This window comes from Anguilla rostrata, chromosome 10 (genome assembly GCF_018555375.3).
Source record: "Anguilla rostrata isolate EN2019 chromosome 10, ASM1855537v3, whole genome shotgun sequence".
Lineage (NCBI taxonomy): Eukaryota > Metazoa > Chordata > Actinopteri > Anguilliformes > Anguillidae > Anguilla > Anguilla rostrata.
The window spans coordinates 44,815,441-44,830,622 of NC_057942.1; the positions used below are offsets into that span (position 1 = coordinate 44,815,441).

General features: G+C 41.3%; 1 protein-coding gene across 3 annotated transcripts in view; it reads right to left on the reverse strand.

Annotated features, from left to right (window-relative positions):
- Positions 1 to 180: 180 nt before the first annotated feature.
- Positions 181 to 15,182, reverse strand: part of scarb2a (scavenger receptor class B, member 2a) — a 31,527-nt gene continuing 16,525 nt past the window's right edge. The window contains exons 6-13 of one of the 3 annotated variants that reach the window (XM_064297471.1): positions 14,882 to 15,001; positions 11,654 to 11,832; positions 11,080 to 11,198; positions 10,449 to 10,522; positions 9,370 to 9,421; positions 8,195 to 8,347; positions 5,302 to 5,349; positions 181 to 4,959 (exon numbers count right to left, since the gene is read on the reverse strand). In XM_064297471.1, the coding sequence (XP_064153541.1) occupies positions 4,828 to 4,959; positions 5,302 to 5,349; positions 8,195 to 8,347; positions 9,370 to 9,421; positions 10,449 to 10,522; positions 11,080 to 11,198; positions 11,654 to 11,832; positions 14,882 to 15,001 (877 nt within the window). In that variant the 3' untranslated portion in view covers positions 181 to 4,827. Of the gene's footprint in view, positions 4,960 to 5,301; positions 5,350 to 6,975; positions 7,886 to 8,149; positions 8,348 to 9,369; positions 9,422 to 10,448; positions 10,523 to 11,079; positions 11,199 to 11,653; positions 11,833 to 14,881; positions 15,002 to 15,182 lie in introns of those variants that run through there. The other 2 variants (XM_064297472.1, XM_064297473.1) reach the window with 2 other exon arrangements.

Genomic DNA, 15,182 nt, shown 5'->3' on the forward strand with positions numbered 1-15,182 from the left:
TTTAAATACTTGTCGCCTAAAAGCTACAAATATTTCAAAAGAAACTGCGATGCCAATATTTAGGTAGAGGACAGTAGTCATTGACTGGATTACTGTAAACTTTCTGTTGAGGTTTTTACAGGTTATATTTTCAGTTTATCAACAGTATACCAAACAGTAAGAACAAAAACAGGCATTAAATCAGCTCAAAAATTTGATTTTTATTATTTTTTGTAAATACACTAAAAATGTTTACAAAAGCATTGTAGAAACATTTGTGCAGTGTTAATATCAAAACCAAAGATGGGCATTTCTGAGAGGATTTCTGCACCCAAGATGGCATGTGAAGATTGTCTTTTTTCAGCAGCAATAGGGGGTAGAATTCTCAGAAGACATTAGAAATGTTTGAAAGATGATTTTAATCAAACATTTCAGTTCAAGTGCAGCCGAATATGAGAAAACGGTTGCTAATTTGCTCGAATGACTCGAGAAGCAAAACAAGTAAACGCCTATGCCAAGCCTTTCAAGGTCTGCCCTGGAGTAGGGCGTCATTCATCGAACAGGTCTGACCCCACCTCACAACCTTCCACATCTCAGTCCAGTTACTGGTTTAACAAAACAGTGCATCTGTTCCTACAGAACAGCAAAAGATTAACCCCCCCCCCCCATACAGACACACACACACACACAAAAAGCCAAAGACAATACACAATTACAAAAAGTAAATCTGTACATTTTCTTTTGCACATACATCCAAAGAACTCAACTTGGTTAGCTTTCAGGGATTGAAGGACTATAAATTGGTTCTCATGTATTCAGTGTGAACAGGCACAACCCCCATGGAACTGCTTACAATTCACTCCAAATCACAGGTTCCCTGTTAGGAAAATGTTCAGGGTTCAATATGAGTGGCTGAATGTAGCAGATGAAGACAACTCGGCCAGGTCCTGGAAGGCTTGCTCCCAACCAGCATTGCATAAACACTGGGATGAAGACCGGTGTGAAAAAATAGTACACTAAGAATACTTGGCATAAACTTTAATTATACTTCAAGCACTCTAAGTGTGAAATAGTATACTTCAGCATACTATTTTTTCACATGGGGAGCTAAATTAGTGTAACAGCCAGACAATTAAATCTGGTCACTAAATGGCTGCTAAGATGGGGAAGATGCCAGGACCTGGGTAGAGCAAGTCTTCTCCAAATATCAACTACTAACTCGAGATGGGAGGCAAGGGGGCAGCAAAATTCACACTGAAAATTGTGAGACAATTTATTTGCATTTATACATCACGTGTGTGCCCTATAGCCTCGCCACTACTACAAAATAATTAGTGTTGCTCATTCAAGAAGGTCCAAAAACAACACAAAAAATAACACAAATTCATGAAATGAAAATGGCATTCAGAATATCTGGTTACACAAATATCTGCTTGCTTACAAAAGCTATAATTATAAAATACTTGTTATAGCCTTGTATTGCTGCATTAACAATTCATAATACTATTTTAGCAAATAGGGCAACTTATTACCTTAGTATTAATCCTGCGCAGGAAAAGTACTATGAAAACATTATTATTCTGTGAATTGTTTTATTTTTTATCACTATATTACCTATGTTTTGACTTGGGAACCATATTGATCATCAACACTTCCCCTAAGTACTGTAGTCATCTGTACTCCACTGCTGCACTTCTTCTTAGGGGACACAAGTATGGCATTATGGTAGAATTTAATTTATAGTAAACATGAGCTGAATCTACTGCATGTTATCTTTGGTCAAGCACAAGGATGTAAATGGAGTCAAAGTCAGTAGAAAATTCAGTATTTGCAAGTAATGGCTCAGGCATACACTGTCACTCAGGTCACAGGTGGGTCTCCCTTATTGAATGAATGTAGTGACCCCCTGAGGCCAATAGTAGTCTAGCGGTTACAAGGCCATGGTCAGCTGTAATTTAGGCTTTGATCTTCACAAAGGCTTTTTGAAAATAGAAAAAAAAAACAGAAAAAACCACTTCATATTCAAAAACCAATGTAAACAAAGCAATACAATGCTATGGGTTCTGATCCAAACTGCCAATAGTCATAGCCTTTCTCCTTCACCTTAAGTACTGAATAAGTCAATGTTTTATTTATTCATGGATTCATTAATTCATCTATTTTAATTATTTGAGTTAAAAAATGTGCAAGAATAATAACACAATACTTCTGGAAGTTCGTTAGCACAGAGCTACAGAACTTGGTCAGAGTGCCAAAGCCATTTTGGGGACCATCTCCAAAGGTGCAGTGTTATACAGCTGTTCTTTCTTACAATACCACACCAATGCATGGATGGTACCCCTGTTGTTCCCTTCAACAGAAATTGCCATATTATGACCTATTTATTTATTTATTTTGCCTGAAGTTTAAAACCTTCCCCATCATCACAACCATAAAAAATATATAAAATGTTGACCCAAACACTGGGCATGCTTCAAGTTTTTGGCTCCAACCATAGATGTTTACAGTAATGAGGACAATTTTGGACAGCAGTGAATAAAATGTGCTGTACAGACAGGCAACAGATACTTCTCTCTGTATATTTACCAATTGCCTTCATATTCCAGTTACATTTCAAACAAGTTTGCTCAATAAGAGAAAATTCAGAAAATATGATTGGTTGCAGCACCATGCATGTATAAGTAGATGTTTTTGCACTGGGTAAGACTTTCCTGCGGTTCATTCTCAAAACACACTGACCTTTACGAGTTAGAAGGGCCTTTGAGTGACTGTAATGGCAATAAAATTCCTGAGGCCCCCCCACCCTTAAAAAAAAAAAAACATATCCCAGAGATTAATTCAAAGCAAAAGAAAACTTTTTTACAGAACACATTTAGGCAATTAAGAAATGACCATTACAATATTAGTTCAGGAGCTATGGCTTTCATTAGCAGCAGTACATGACATGAATGAAATGAAATGTAATGCAAAGTATAATACAAAAAATGCAAAATATCCATTCATCTCCAACATCCAAATATGAGAAAGCAGCCCACGTGTGGCACTGAAATGCAAAATGGACTCAATAAAGAAATATGGTTATGGTGATCAATAATGATCTTTTCTTTTTTTTTTTTTTTTGAAAGTGCAGAAAATGTCCAAGTTTAACAGTTTATGGCCAGTTCTCCGTATTCTGGATCAGGCATCAGAGGATAAAAATGACCAGGAAACAAGGCTGCCTATGACCACACAAACACACAGAAACCATGATTCCAACAGCACAGTGTCCAGCTGACACCCAAACTGCACCGTGTAGGATGAATGCTGGAGGCCAGCAGTCTCATTGTGCTTTCTCAGTTTCAGTTTGTACGTGCAGAGTATGAAAGCAAAGGCTGCAGATGGTTAAATCACAAACACTGAAAGCAGAATCAGTGACGGTGTTGGTCAGAGAACAGCTCAGAGCTCCCATAATTCACATTCTAAAATTTTAGAATTCCTTTAATAGCATTTCCTTTAATTGCTTTCAAAGGATTTAACTTCCATGTCACCAGATATAAATCCCAACTAAAATTTCTCAGGCAGGAAAGACTTTCAAAAGTGTGAGTTTTAGTTAAGGTAAAATTCTGCATCATTCCCCCAGGCCTTATAGCTATTTCAATTGTTGACTTACATCAGGAGATAAATGTAACAATGTAACAACACTGGACAACAGCAGGGGGACTGGAGATATATGTCCTGTCAAATAGTACCGGGAACAACAAGTCCAATTAGTGGCACAAGTCATTAAGACCTGAACTGAAACAAAAACCATAAACCCTGAATAAGCAGTTGACACCATTGGACTAGCAGTTCAAAGGTGAAGATGCCATTTTTCTAATGGAAACCTTAACCTCAGATTTCTGGATGTATTCATTCAATCCTCAATGAAGACTGGCAAAGTAAAAGTTCGCCCACAAAATATAATACTTCTCATTATGAAATATGGTTTTCATGTCTTTTGACATCAAAAGGGGAACTTTCTTCAATATAATGCAATTTTTAAACTGTGTATTGTGTCAATACCAGTACATAAAAGTTTATCAAAATGTACAGTCTAGACTGCAGGCATAATAATAACATGGCAAAATCCACTGCTCAGTGTGAGGAAGAAGTTATTTTACAACGCTAAACAAAAAGGTGTAATACAGACACATGTAGGATTTGAATTTTAAATAGTCGGCCCCTTATTCCATTCTGAAAAATATATGAGAAACTCACGGATGTCAAGTAACTCATCCATTTTCTGACCTTGCTTGACGATCAAAGTAGTGTGGAATGTTGCTGAAATGTTCACATTTTACTGCGTGAGCTTCGCATGTCGTGGGGCACACGGATTATAATGAACATGGATTATTCCAGTAGCGGCTTATGCCCAGGCTGACCAGGCTGAACCGCACACACATTGACCCACTGCCCCTGCTGTTTTGCCCTGTAATGTGTCCCAGGATTCACACAACATCCTGCTCATCCTACCACTTCCTGCAGCAGAGCAGCCTGTGCCCAGCTACACTTCCTGCCCTCACGGGCCCAATGGCGAAGCTGCCTGAACAGGAAGAGAAAACGAAGGAATTCTTCCGCTAAGTGGCAGGAAGGAAGGCCATGCAGAGAGCCCAGCAGGGAGGCCATGCAGAGAGCCCAGCAGAACAGAGAAAGCTGAAGAATGTCATAGAAGCCAGCAGCATCTTGATTGAGGATATTTATTGGAGCAGAGCCCCACCACCAACTGAAAAAAAAAAAAAAAACAAAGAAAACAAACCCCTGCCCCAGCCAAACCCTCATTCTCCCCCATGCCAATCGCCACCCCCACACACTGACCAGAGTGATCCAGTCTCAACACTTCTGAGCTTCCACTGGGGACATGGCTATATATGAACCGTTTCTCATCTGCTGGCCAGCGTGGTTCTCTGAATGATCTTCTGCTTTATCGCTGACTTGAGTGTAAGCTGTGTCTTCTTTTGCAGTCTGTACACAAAAAGTAAAAGAGCATTATGCGATGTCATTTCTATACATTATGTATATCAATGCTAAGAATATTTTATGCACATGAATGTTCCATAAGTCCCATCTGAATATGTTTAAGTTTATTATACTTCCCAATCTAATGTCATGGGGAATTTAATTTCTGCTTAAAAATGTATAACAACAAACTATGAAAGAATGAATAGGCTACACAGTATATGGAATGGAGTCTTGTTAAGTAACTTCAGAGAAAAGCTGAATCTTTTGTTAAAGAAAATTAATGGTAAATTAGAATTTAATAGCAAATGAAAGAAATTGTAAATAAAAGGGTAAATTATGACTTACACCAAAAGAATGAAAAGCTTCAGTAAAATCAATACGCTTAACTTCATTCTGAACGGAAACAGAAACAAACTCAACATTACTGGAAACTGAAAAACATAAGCAATGTCTATTAGTAGAAATTTGACAGTAACGGTACCAGTTACAATATAATATAAATCTGTGTTCTATAGCATATTAGTCATCATAATCTAGTATCAAGTGATAACTCAACTTTTACAATACATGCCTTTATCATTTCATCATTATTAATACTTACACTTTTCATTCTGTTACAAAGAAACATTTTCATGTATCTTGAATGGTAAAAATATGTGGTATCATGTCCAGTATATTATGTGATATTTATTAGGGACAGGCAACTTTCTGAGTTTTTTTTAAATATAATTTCACTTTTAGTGCATGGTTTTAATTGGCACAGTTTTTTTCTGTGATGGAGATATTTTATATATTTATAGCAGTCCTGATCACTAGCCAGCTTTACAATAGTAGGTATAGGGCAATATAGGGCAAGTGCACCTGAACTAACCCCCGAGCAGCTTCTGCAGTGACATCATGTTTCCCCCAAATGCCCGATACTCACCACTGTAAAGCTGGCTACTCATCAGGAACTTCTCTAAAATGTCTAAAATACGCTACATCGCATACAAAAAACTGCCTGGGCCAATCAGAAGGATATGCTAAAACTTACATTAAAAAACCCTGAAAATGAACCATCCCTTTAAGTATATATATAGTCAATCAGCAAATGCTGGGCAGTCAAACCAAGGGACATTAGTAACAAAATCATCGTATGCAATGATCTGTGAGGAGACCCTGATTTAGGGAAAAGGCATGCACTGACATACTCATTCATTTGATCAACATGCAGATAATCGCATGCAATGCCTGCAAGGCCCACCAAGGTAGAGTTTACAATACATCGCAGAGCGCTGTATGATGTCTATAAAAAATACAATAATACCACGATACCGTCACATGAAAAATCGTGATATACAATAATATTGCCCCGCCCACTTCGGGGAGGTGAAAAAAGTGACAAAATGCACTACTGAAAAAATAAAAAACCTCAGCCCATATTCCACGCAAGTAGAACATTCCGGAAAGTAGAATGGAAAATAGTACTCTTCTACTGCAATTTCATAACCCTAAACCCTACAGCAACTGTTGCAAAAATGTGCCAATTCAATTTTAATTTTTAAATGTTTTTACAAGAACAAAAACATTAAGAGTTTCATTAGCCATTCAGCCCTATCCTGGTCTTAGCTGTTGCATTTTTTTCGAGATTAAGCATTCTAAGATGAAGAGTTGTAAGATGTTCAAAATAAAAATGCACGTGTGAGCACTACAACATTGTCTGCTTCATTCGTTTTTATAAATAGCCCATTTTCTAAATTTAGTTTTTATATTGTATATTTTTTTATTGGTGGACCCACGTTACAAAATAATATCTTATAATGCCTGAACTTAAATGTTCTTGTAGTCCTGGTCATAGAATAGTCATGCAACAAAGTCTATGATATACACTTATCAGCAGACTATATCTAAACTATATTTATCTGTAAATCACAGATACCCAGCTCCTATCATAATAGCGGTCAATCATTGATATCCGATGCTATCGTCATATTTCCCTGCCCTAATATGGCATGAAATGAATCAGTTACATTCTTAAAATATTCTTACTGCTAAATAAAAAACGTGATCAGCAAAAACGTATTTTTTGTAAGGTTATGTAGGTGATTTCGCAGATGTCCTTAACCTGGAAGGTGCGAGGGTGATGCTAATATAATGTTGACCACAAACATTACTTTAGGATGAGAAATAATAATAATAATAATTAAATAAATAAAATTTAAAAAGGAAAAATAAAACCATTCAAATGGAACAATGGCTATTTTGTCCCCCTTGCAGTTCCTCACACAGATGGTTAAAATGTCATGGGAGTCTGTGCTGTGCTATGTCTGATAACTATTTCAAACTAAAACCGCACTTTTCATTAATACACAGCTGCAACTAGCCTATATGGTGCCACTTAAAACCAGTGAACAGAATTCTACCCATAGTAAGCAAAGTGTGGCTTATCACACCACCCAGCTCCCCCAACCAGCACACACTCAAAACAAAGGACTCATTCAGAAGGAAATGATGTGCTAGGGGGGCCTTTCTCTTTTTGCATAAGAAAAAAAGGCCCCGGTTAGTCTGTAAACTACACTAAGCTTGTTGTGTGATCGTTTTCCTGAGAAATTCCCAGCCTCATAACAATCAATGACTTGCAGTGAAGCTCCACCCTTAAGGACTGAAGACTCCTAATGCTAACGGCTGTGTAAAGTTCTCGGGGGGAGGGGGTAAATTTGCCGCATTTCACATTGAACTAATGCTATACTTAAACTACACACAAGATGTGCTTTTTAATCGAAAGTTTCCAAAGCCGCCATAGAAAAGACTTCAACAGGAAACTGGCCCGTATAAGTGTGTAAATCACAGGAAACTGGCCCATATAGCGGTGTAAATCACAGGAAACTGGCCCATATAACGGTGTAAATCACAGGAAACTGGCCCATATAACGGTGTAAATCACAGGAAACTGGCCCATATTACATTACATTACATTACAGGCATTTAGCAGACGCTCTTATCCAGAGCGACTTACACAACTTTTTTACATAGCATTTTACATTGTATCCATTTATACAGCTGGACATATACTGAAGCAATTTCGGTTAAGTACCTTGCTCAAGGGTACAAGGGTAGGGCACTGTACCCTTGTACAAGGGTACAGTGCCCTACCCGGGAATCGAACCTGCGACCTTTCGGTTACAAGCCCAGTTCCTTACCCACTGTGCTACACTCCGTCCGTATAATGGTGTAAATCACAGGAAACAGGCCCACTCACCTTTTTCTGGCGGGACCTGCAGATCAGAATGACCAGCACGACCAGCAGCAGGACCCCCATGCCCACGATCAGCAGGGGGAAGTTAGAAACCAGCGTCACGATCAGCAGCAGCGTCCTCATCTGCGCTGCCGACTCGTCGTCGATCACCACCGTCTGCCGCGGGGAAACGTGTCAATCAGCTCTTCGGTTTAGCAAATTTGAACGATGTACCTGGCACAATGTGGCAATATGCGTTCATCCAATTTTATTTTTGTTTACAATGCGAGTCGGAGGAAGATCTTAACGTGCAGTTTAACAGGCCAGCAGAGGGCGCTGGTAAGCAATGACACCATCACAGAGCACTGGAACCCTCCCACCCCAGAGCACTGAACCCCCCCCCCCCCCCCCCCATCCCATCCCATCCCATCCCAGAGCACTGAAACCCCCCCATCCCAGTTTACACTGCGGTTCTTGGTCCTGCCAGCGCTGGCATGATCTGAGCTCAGCAGCAGTGCCCTGTGCAGCTCGCTCCTGCAGTACCCTGTGCAGCTCGCTCCTGCAGTACCCTGTGCAGCTCGCTCCTGCAGTACCCTGTGCTGCTCGCTCCTGCACTATCCTGTGCAGCTCGCTCCTGCAGTACCCTGTGCAGCTCGCTCCTGCAGTACCCTGTGCAGCTCGCTCCTGCAGTACCCTGTGCTGCTCGCTCCTGCACTATCCTGTGCAGCTCGCTCCTGCAGTACCCTGTGCAGCTTGATCCTGCACTATCCTGTGCAGCTCGCTCCTGCAGTACCCTGTGCAGCTTGTTCCTGCAGTAGCCTGTGCAGCTCGCTCCTGCAGTACCCTGTGCAGTTTGTTCCTGTAGTACCCTGTGCAGCTCGCTCCTGCAGTACCCTGTGCAGCTCGCTCCTGCAGTACCCTGTGCAGCTTGATCCTGCACTACCCTGTGCAGCTCGTTCCTGCACTACCCTGTGCAGCTTGATCCTGCACTACCCTGTGCAGCTCGCTCCTGCAGTACCCTGTGCAGCTCGCTCCTGCAGTACCCTGTGCTGCTTGCTCCTGCAGTACCCTGTGCAGCTCGGATGAGCCACACAGAAACTGTCTTTTAATTAGCTCGGACACTGAAATTAAAAAGAATGTGTGCAAAATGACAAAGAAAATTGCTTAATATTCATTGAATATTAGATACCAGCACTTACCTCGTTTACAAACATAATTGGAAAGACAGTCTCTTTGAGATGCTTTGTTTTGCTGAGAAAGTGCAAAGGGATGAGAAAATAAGAGTGAAATTACAGCTGATTCAAGTTTACCAAATTTCCACCAATTAAATTGAGCACTTAACACTAGAAAGGCCAAAGGGCACACCTTCTGGCACTGTGATATAAAATCTTTAATTAGACAGACACTGAAAAAGCACATTTGCACAGCTGAAAACAGGGGAACTCAACACCAAAACAAACGTTTCTGTAAAATGGTAAAACATATATGTATGGAAATACCAGGAAATTAAAGCTGATTGTCAGTACTCTTGTCCCATATTCATATTTTGAACTCACATACAAATGCCTTAAGTATACAGCAAAATAACTAATTTCACTCTACCGTTACCTTATTTTTGGAAGGCACTGTAATTGCAAATTTTTCCCCTAATAACAATACGGCAATAAAACAGCAATATTGCAGCAATAAAAACAGTTAAGCTGATTCACTCCTTTCATTCAAGAAAAGTGTTTTACAACATACAGTTTCATAACTTTTATGAGCCTGGGTTGCTATGGGTGCAGGAAGTGGCCTAGTAGTGCCCCAACACAGGTGCCACGTGGGGGAAATCATGGCTTTTCGAGGGTTAAAACCCTCCTGATGCATTTAAAATCTTAAAAAGTATTTTACATTAAATTACATTGTTTAATATGCTTTTTCCACCAAACAATGTTCAATAAACTACTGAAAATGGCCATCAACTTCTGCATGAGGTTCTGAAAGCAGTCCTCTCTAAAATGTGTGCTACAAACACGGATTCCCTCTATGTTGTCAGGTCCATCCATGCGATTTTTATAAACAAATTCCACCCACTTTTGTTTTAGAATAAGCTCCTTTGGTAAGAAGTGGAACTAAGTTAACCTACCTCGGGACTGCATCCTAAAACTGCGCAGTCCGCCATGTCCCTAACTAGTGTCACTAACTAGTGTCCCTAACTAGTCTGCTTTAAGCGCACTTAGCTTCAAATTTAATATATCGCTGAAAAAAAGGATGGTGCTGGAATGAGAGGTTAACTCACGGAAAACCGCTGACTCGGTTCAGCAGGACGTTCAGCTGGGCTCTTTTAGAGGCTCGGATGGGCACTCCTGTTGTCTGTAAAAGGACAGATCCACGGGTTCAAAGGACTGCTCTTTGCCAAGGCACATTAAAAGCTGGTAGAGTTAAAAGATGGTAAAGAGAACAATTTAAAGGAAACTAATTCTACAATCCCATTTTCCTTAAATGAATGAAGTCCAAGTTAAAGAGCAGAAACTATAAGAGATTTGAATCATTCAATCCTAGTCTAAAATTACACATGGACAGCTCCAATCCAAATGTCATCAGGCTTGCCATTTTAAATTGACCGAAGACCTTAATTGCATGTTTAATTACATACATGTATAGCCAGTTCAGAGAGAAAAATGTCAGAAAGCTGAACTATTGGACTGGAGATGTCCATCCAAGACAAATCAAAGCACAGCCACATACTTCTAGGAAACCACGCTCGACGGTGTAAGTGAACACTCGTTTTAAATTACCTTAAGGTTCTATTGGTGTGTATACTCTGGGGGCAAACAAATTAATGACACAAGATCAGATCCACCAGCATACACATCTCCCATACCCTAAACACGATAATCTTTTTTTAACAAACATTAATCATCCCATACCGGATTCAGGTCAAGGTATGTTTCATGGTCCTCTTTGTTTGGAGTCAGGCCTTCGATAGCATTTATGTATTTTTGATCTGCCTGGTAGAAATGTGGAAAGGACACCACAATAGGAGCACCTGCAGTCCAAAAAAAGAGATGAAGGCGGCCTTCAATATCTTCATGCAGTATATATAAAAAGATGGGAACAAATGTATTGTTACAATTACCACTGCAATTGTTCACTGTGTTGTTAAAGTTTTTGTTAGAACAGGTCATTACACAACACCCCATCACATGTGTCTGACCCCAACTGCTAAAAATGCTTCTCATGACTGTTTTGAGGTTATCAGCTGTTCATTGAGGTTTATAGAGGAAATGTGTCAAAGGAGGCAAGTTCCCTCCATCCAAACAGCTATTGTGGGTCAAGTGAGTAGATGTTTGTGTGTTGGGTTATCTTATCTTAACTTCAATTAAATATTAACCGGCTAAAAAGAAGATGGACAGTGTGATAAATCAGTTTGGCGTGCAATGTTGTAGAGGGCAGGAGGCCTTGATGTACTGCAGGACAGGCCGAAAATGGAGCTGGCTTCACCTTGCCGGCACACGCTGACCTTCAGCACCCCGGTGCTGAGGCACTCGCCCGCTGGCACACAGAACCCGGCGTTGGCGGGGTTGTCATCGGGGCTAGCCAGCACATCCTTTGGGGGCGCAAAGCGATAAGCGGGGATGCCCTTCACTTCCACGTCCTCCTCAAAGGCCAGATGGATCGATCTAGGCAAAAAAGTGCAGCAAAAGACTTAAACCCTGCCCCCCAAACAGACCCACTGCATTACACCCACTTGAATGAAAGTCAGTCATAGCTGAAGGTGTCTTTAAAAGTGGCCAGCCACCACCCACACTATCTGTGCTGGTCTGTGTACTACACTATGTCTGCAGTCTGCTGTACAGTGCAACATGAGAGCCTTGGCTTGGCTACAAACATGTTAAAGGACATGTATTAAATACATTTATCTTTCAGCATTGTTAGAGCATAAGGCTTCTTTGCTCATCTTTACTAAGGTGCAAAGAAGTCTGTTGGGCACTGTGCATGCCACTGGAATTTGGGTTCTCCCAAGAACAGACATCATCCACTCAGACACGTTCTTTTCCAACACTACCTATCAATTTGACCCCAATTACAAAACAGTGCAGAACAAAATGATTTGCCCAATACAGTAATTTGCACTATTTTCATGTCACAGGACTATGTGGGGCAGAGGAAAATAATATACCAGGATGTGTGTCTCCAGGGGCGTAAGCAGGACCTAAAAAATACAGAGATCAACGGCCTGGGCTGGGGAGGGGTGTTAGGCCAGGGTATGCTCTATTTTCCCCTTAATTTAATCATTTAATTGAGGATGAATTTTAGCGTGTAAAGATTGCACCTCTAGATTAGTCTTAGATATGACAAAATATTAAAGACCATTCATTGCAACTGAGGTTCTCACTAGAAATTAAATAAAGACATGATCTTTTCCTCAAAGGTAGTTACGGCCCTGTGTGTCTCCAAGACAAATTCCCTGGAAATCGATTTCCTCCTGAGTAAGACCGAGCTCGGATACATGACAAGAGCACTTTAAATTTAGGAATTGTAAACACTGCTGGTATTCTCCTTGGTCTTAAAGAGAAAGAAATACATTCCCAGAAGACAGATGCACGGCACAAGAGGTGTTCAAAGGTCAAATTCACAGCACAGGAATGTACAGCCTGTACTGCATGCTTCTCGGAGAGAGAAGAGATTATAAATAATGGTTAAAAGGGGAACTCTAGCTTGACATGCTGTCCTTACAAGCATGTCAAGGCCTAGAGCAGGGTGTAACTGTAGAAGCAGGGAGAAAGGGGAGATTCACAGCATGTGGCTGCATTTGAGCTGCAAAAGTGCTGCTAGGGAAATTAGAGCTTTGGCACAATTCTGGTCATTATGATTTGTGAGACACCAATGAGCAAGTGATTCATCGCCGATGTGCCAACTGCCTGTGAGAGTCCCTTAGTTCATTTTCCTTTTGAGCCACTCCCTAACACACTCTTTCAAAGCAGCATTTCTACTGATGTTCCCAAGGTAAGAGATTCGGGTGGCAGTTGCCCAAGACACCAGATCACAACATCCATGAGTAAGGTATTCCTTTGTCAATTTAACCAGAGCTATTAAATTCCAAAGCAGGGCTCTGATTTCTATTGCACCTTTATGTTATGAAGTGCTTTACATTAAAAATTGAATAAAAATAATAATTTTTACTTGTTGTTGCCATTTTTCTCCCATTTTCTCCCCAATTTAGCCGTTATACCAATTCCCCATGCGAATCACGATCCTGGTCGATGCACTATCCACTGTTGCTCTGGGGAGGATGTAGACTACCACAATACAGGTGGAGTCGCCAGCCGCTTCTTTTCACCTGACAGCGAGGAGTTTCACTGGGAGAGCATAATGCGTGTGGAGGTTCACGCGATCTCCCCCAGATCCCCTCCCTGCTGAACAAGCTCCCCGACCAACCAGTAGGAGTCGCTAATGCAATGATCAGGACTCATACCCTCACCGGCTTCCCGCCCGCGAACACTGCCAATTGTGTTCGTAGGAACGTCTGACCAAGCCAGAAGTACCGCTGCCAGGGATTGAACCTGCGGTGGTAGCAAGTGCTTATACCTCTACACTACCCAGACGGCCTGTATAAAAACATTTTTAAAACACCACAAGATGGTGGGAATATAACAGAAAATAAGCTACAGAATATCATGAGGAAAAAGCGAGTGCATAAAAGTGAGTGTTTTATGAGGCACTTAAAGGCAGATACTGATGGGTAAGGCTGATCAGACATGACACAGCATTCCAAAGCCCAGCCGTGCTGGGGGCAAAGGCCCAATCAGCCTTCATCTTGAGTCTGGCGTTCAGAACAGAGAAAACAGCTCTCCCCAAGGACCTCAGGCATCACTCCAGCACTTAGGAGGTTAAAAGGCCACTAATGTAATCAGGGGCCAAGCCCAGCCCAGCCTGAAAGGTGAGCAGTAAAATCTTAAAATCAATTCTAAAGCAAACAGGCAACTAGTGTAAATGTCTCTTCTCTAGCTTTTAGTTAAAAACAGGTCTGCTGCATTTTGGACTGGAGGTAGGAAATGATCAATTCAAGAGTGGTGTCCATAATGCTTAATCATTTCTTAAGGCATTCAATTGGAATGGAATGATCAATTGTATCAAAAGCAGTGCTAAGATCAAGGAGAATTAAAATAGAACCACTGATAGAATTAGCAGCCAAGAGAATGATGTTTGTTACTTTAAATAGGGCAGTTTCTGTGGAATGGCAGGAATGGAAACCACATTGAAAATTTTTCAAAAACTGCTCAAATAGTCAGTTTCCCATATAAAACCCTAACATGATGGATAAGGGAAGTCTGGAAAAAGGTCTGTGGATGATAGGGCTTACCTGCACAGGTCTACAGGCATTGGAGGGGATTACCTGCACAGGTCTGCAGGCATTGGAGGGGCTTACCTGCACAGGTCTACAGGCATTGGAGGGGCGCTTACCTGCATAGGTCTACAGGCATTGGAGGGGCTTACCTGCACAGGTCTACAGGCATTGGAGGGGATTACCTGCACAGGTCTGCAGGCATTGGAGGGGATTACCTGCACAGGTCTGCAGGCATTGGAGGGGATTACCTGCACAGGTCTGCAGGCATTGGAGGGGATTACCTGCACAGGTCTACAGGCATTGGAGGGGATTACCTGCACAGGTCTACAGGCATTGGAGGGGATTACCTGCACAGGTCTACAGGCATTGGAGGGGATTACCTGCACAGGTCTGCAGCAAAGATGTACAGAAGCTCATTCTTGGACAGAAGGGGGTGAAAGGTACTTCCGTCGGTCCCATTGATCATGTTACTCTGGTTGGATGACCACCACGTCATTTTACTGCAAAAGAGAAAGACAATACACAAAAATGGCACAGATATTATTTTAGTCTGACTGATCGTGTTGGCTTCAATGGGCTTCCCCTTGGAGTCTGATTCATCTGAGGGTTTCTTCTTAACTGTCCCACCCTAGGAGTTTTTCCTTGTCATCATCACCCTAGGCTTGCTCCAGTGGGGGTTTA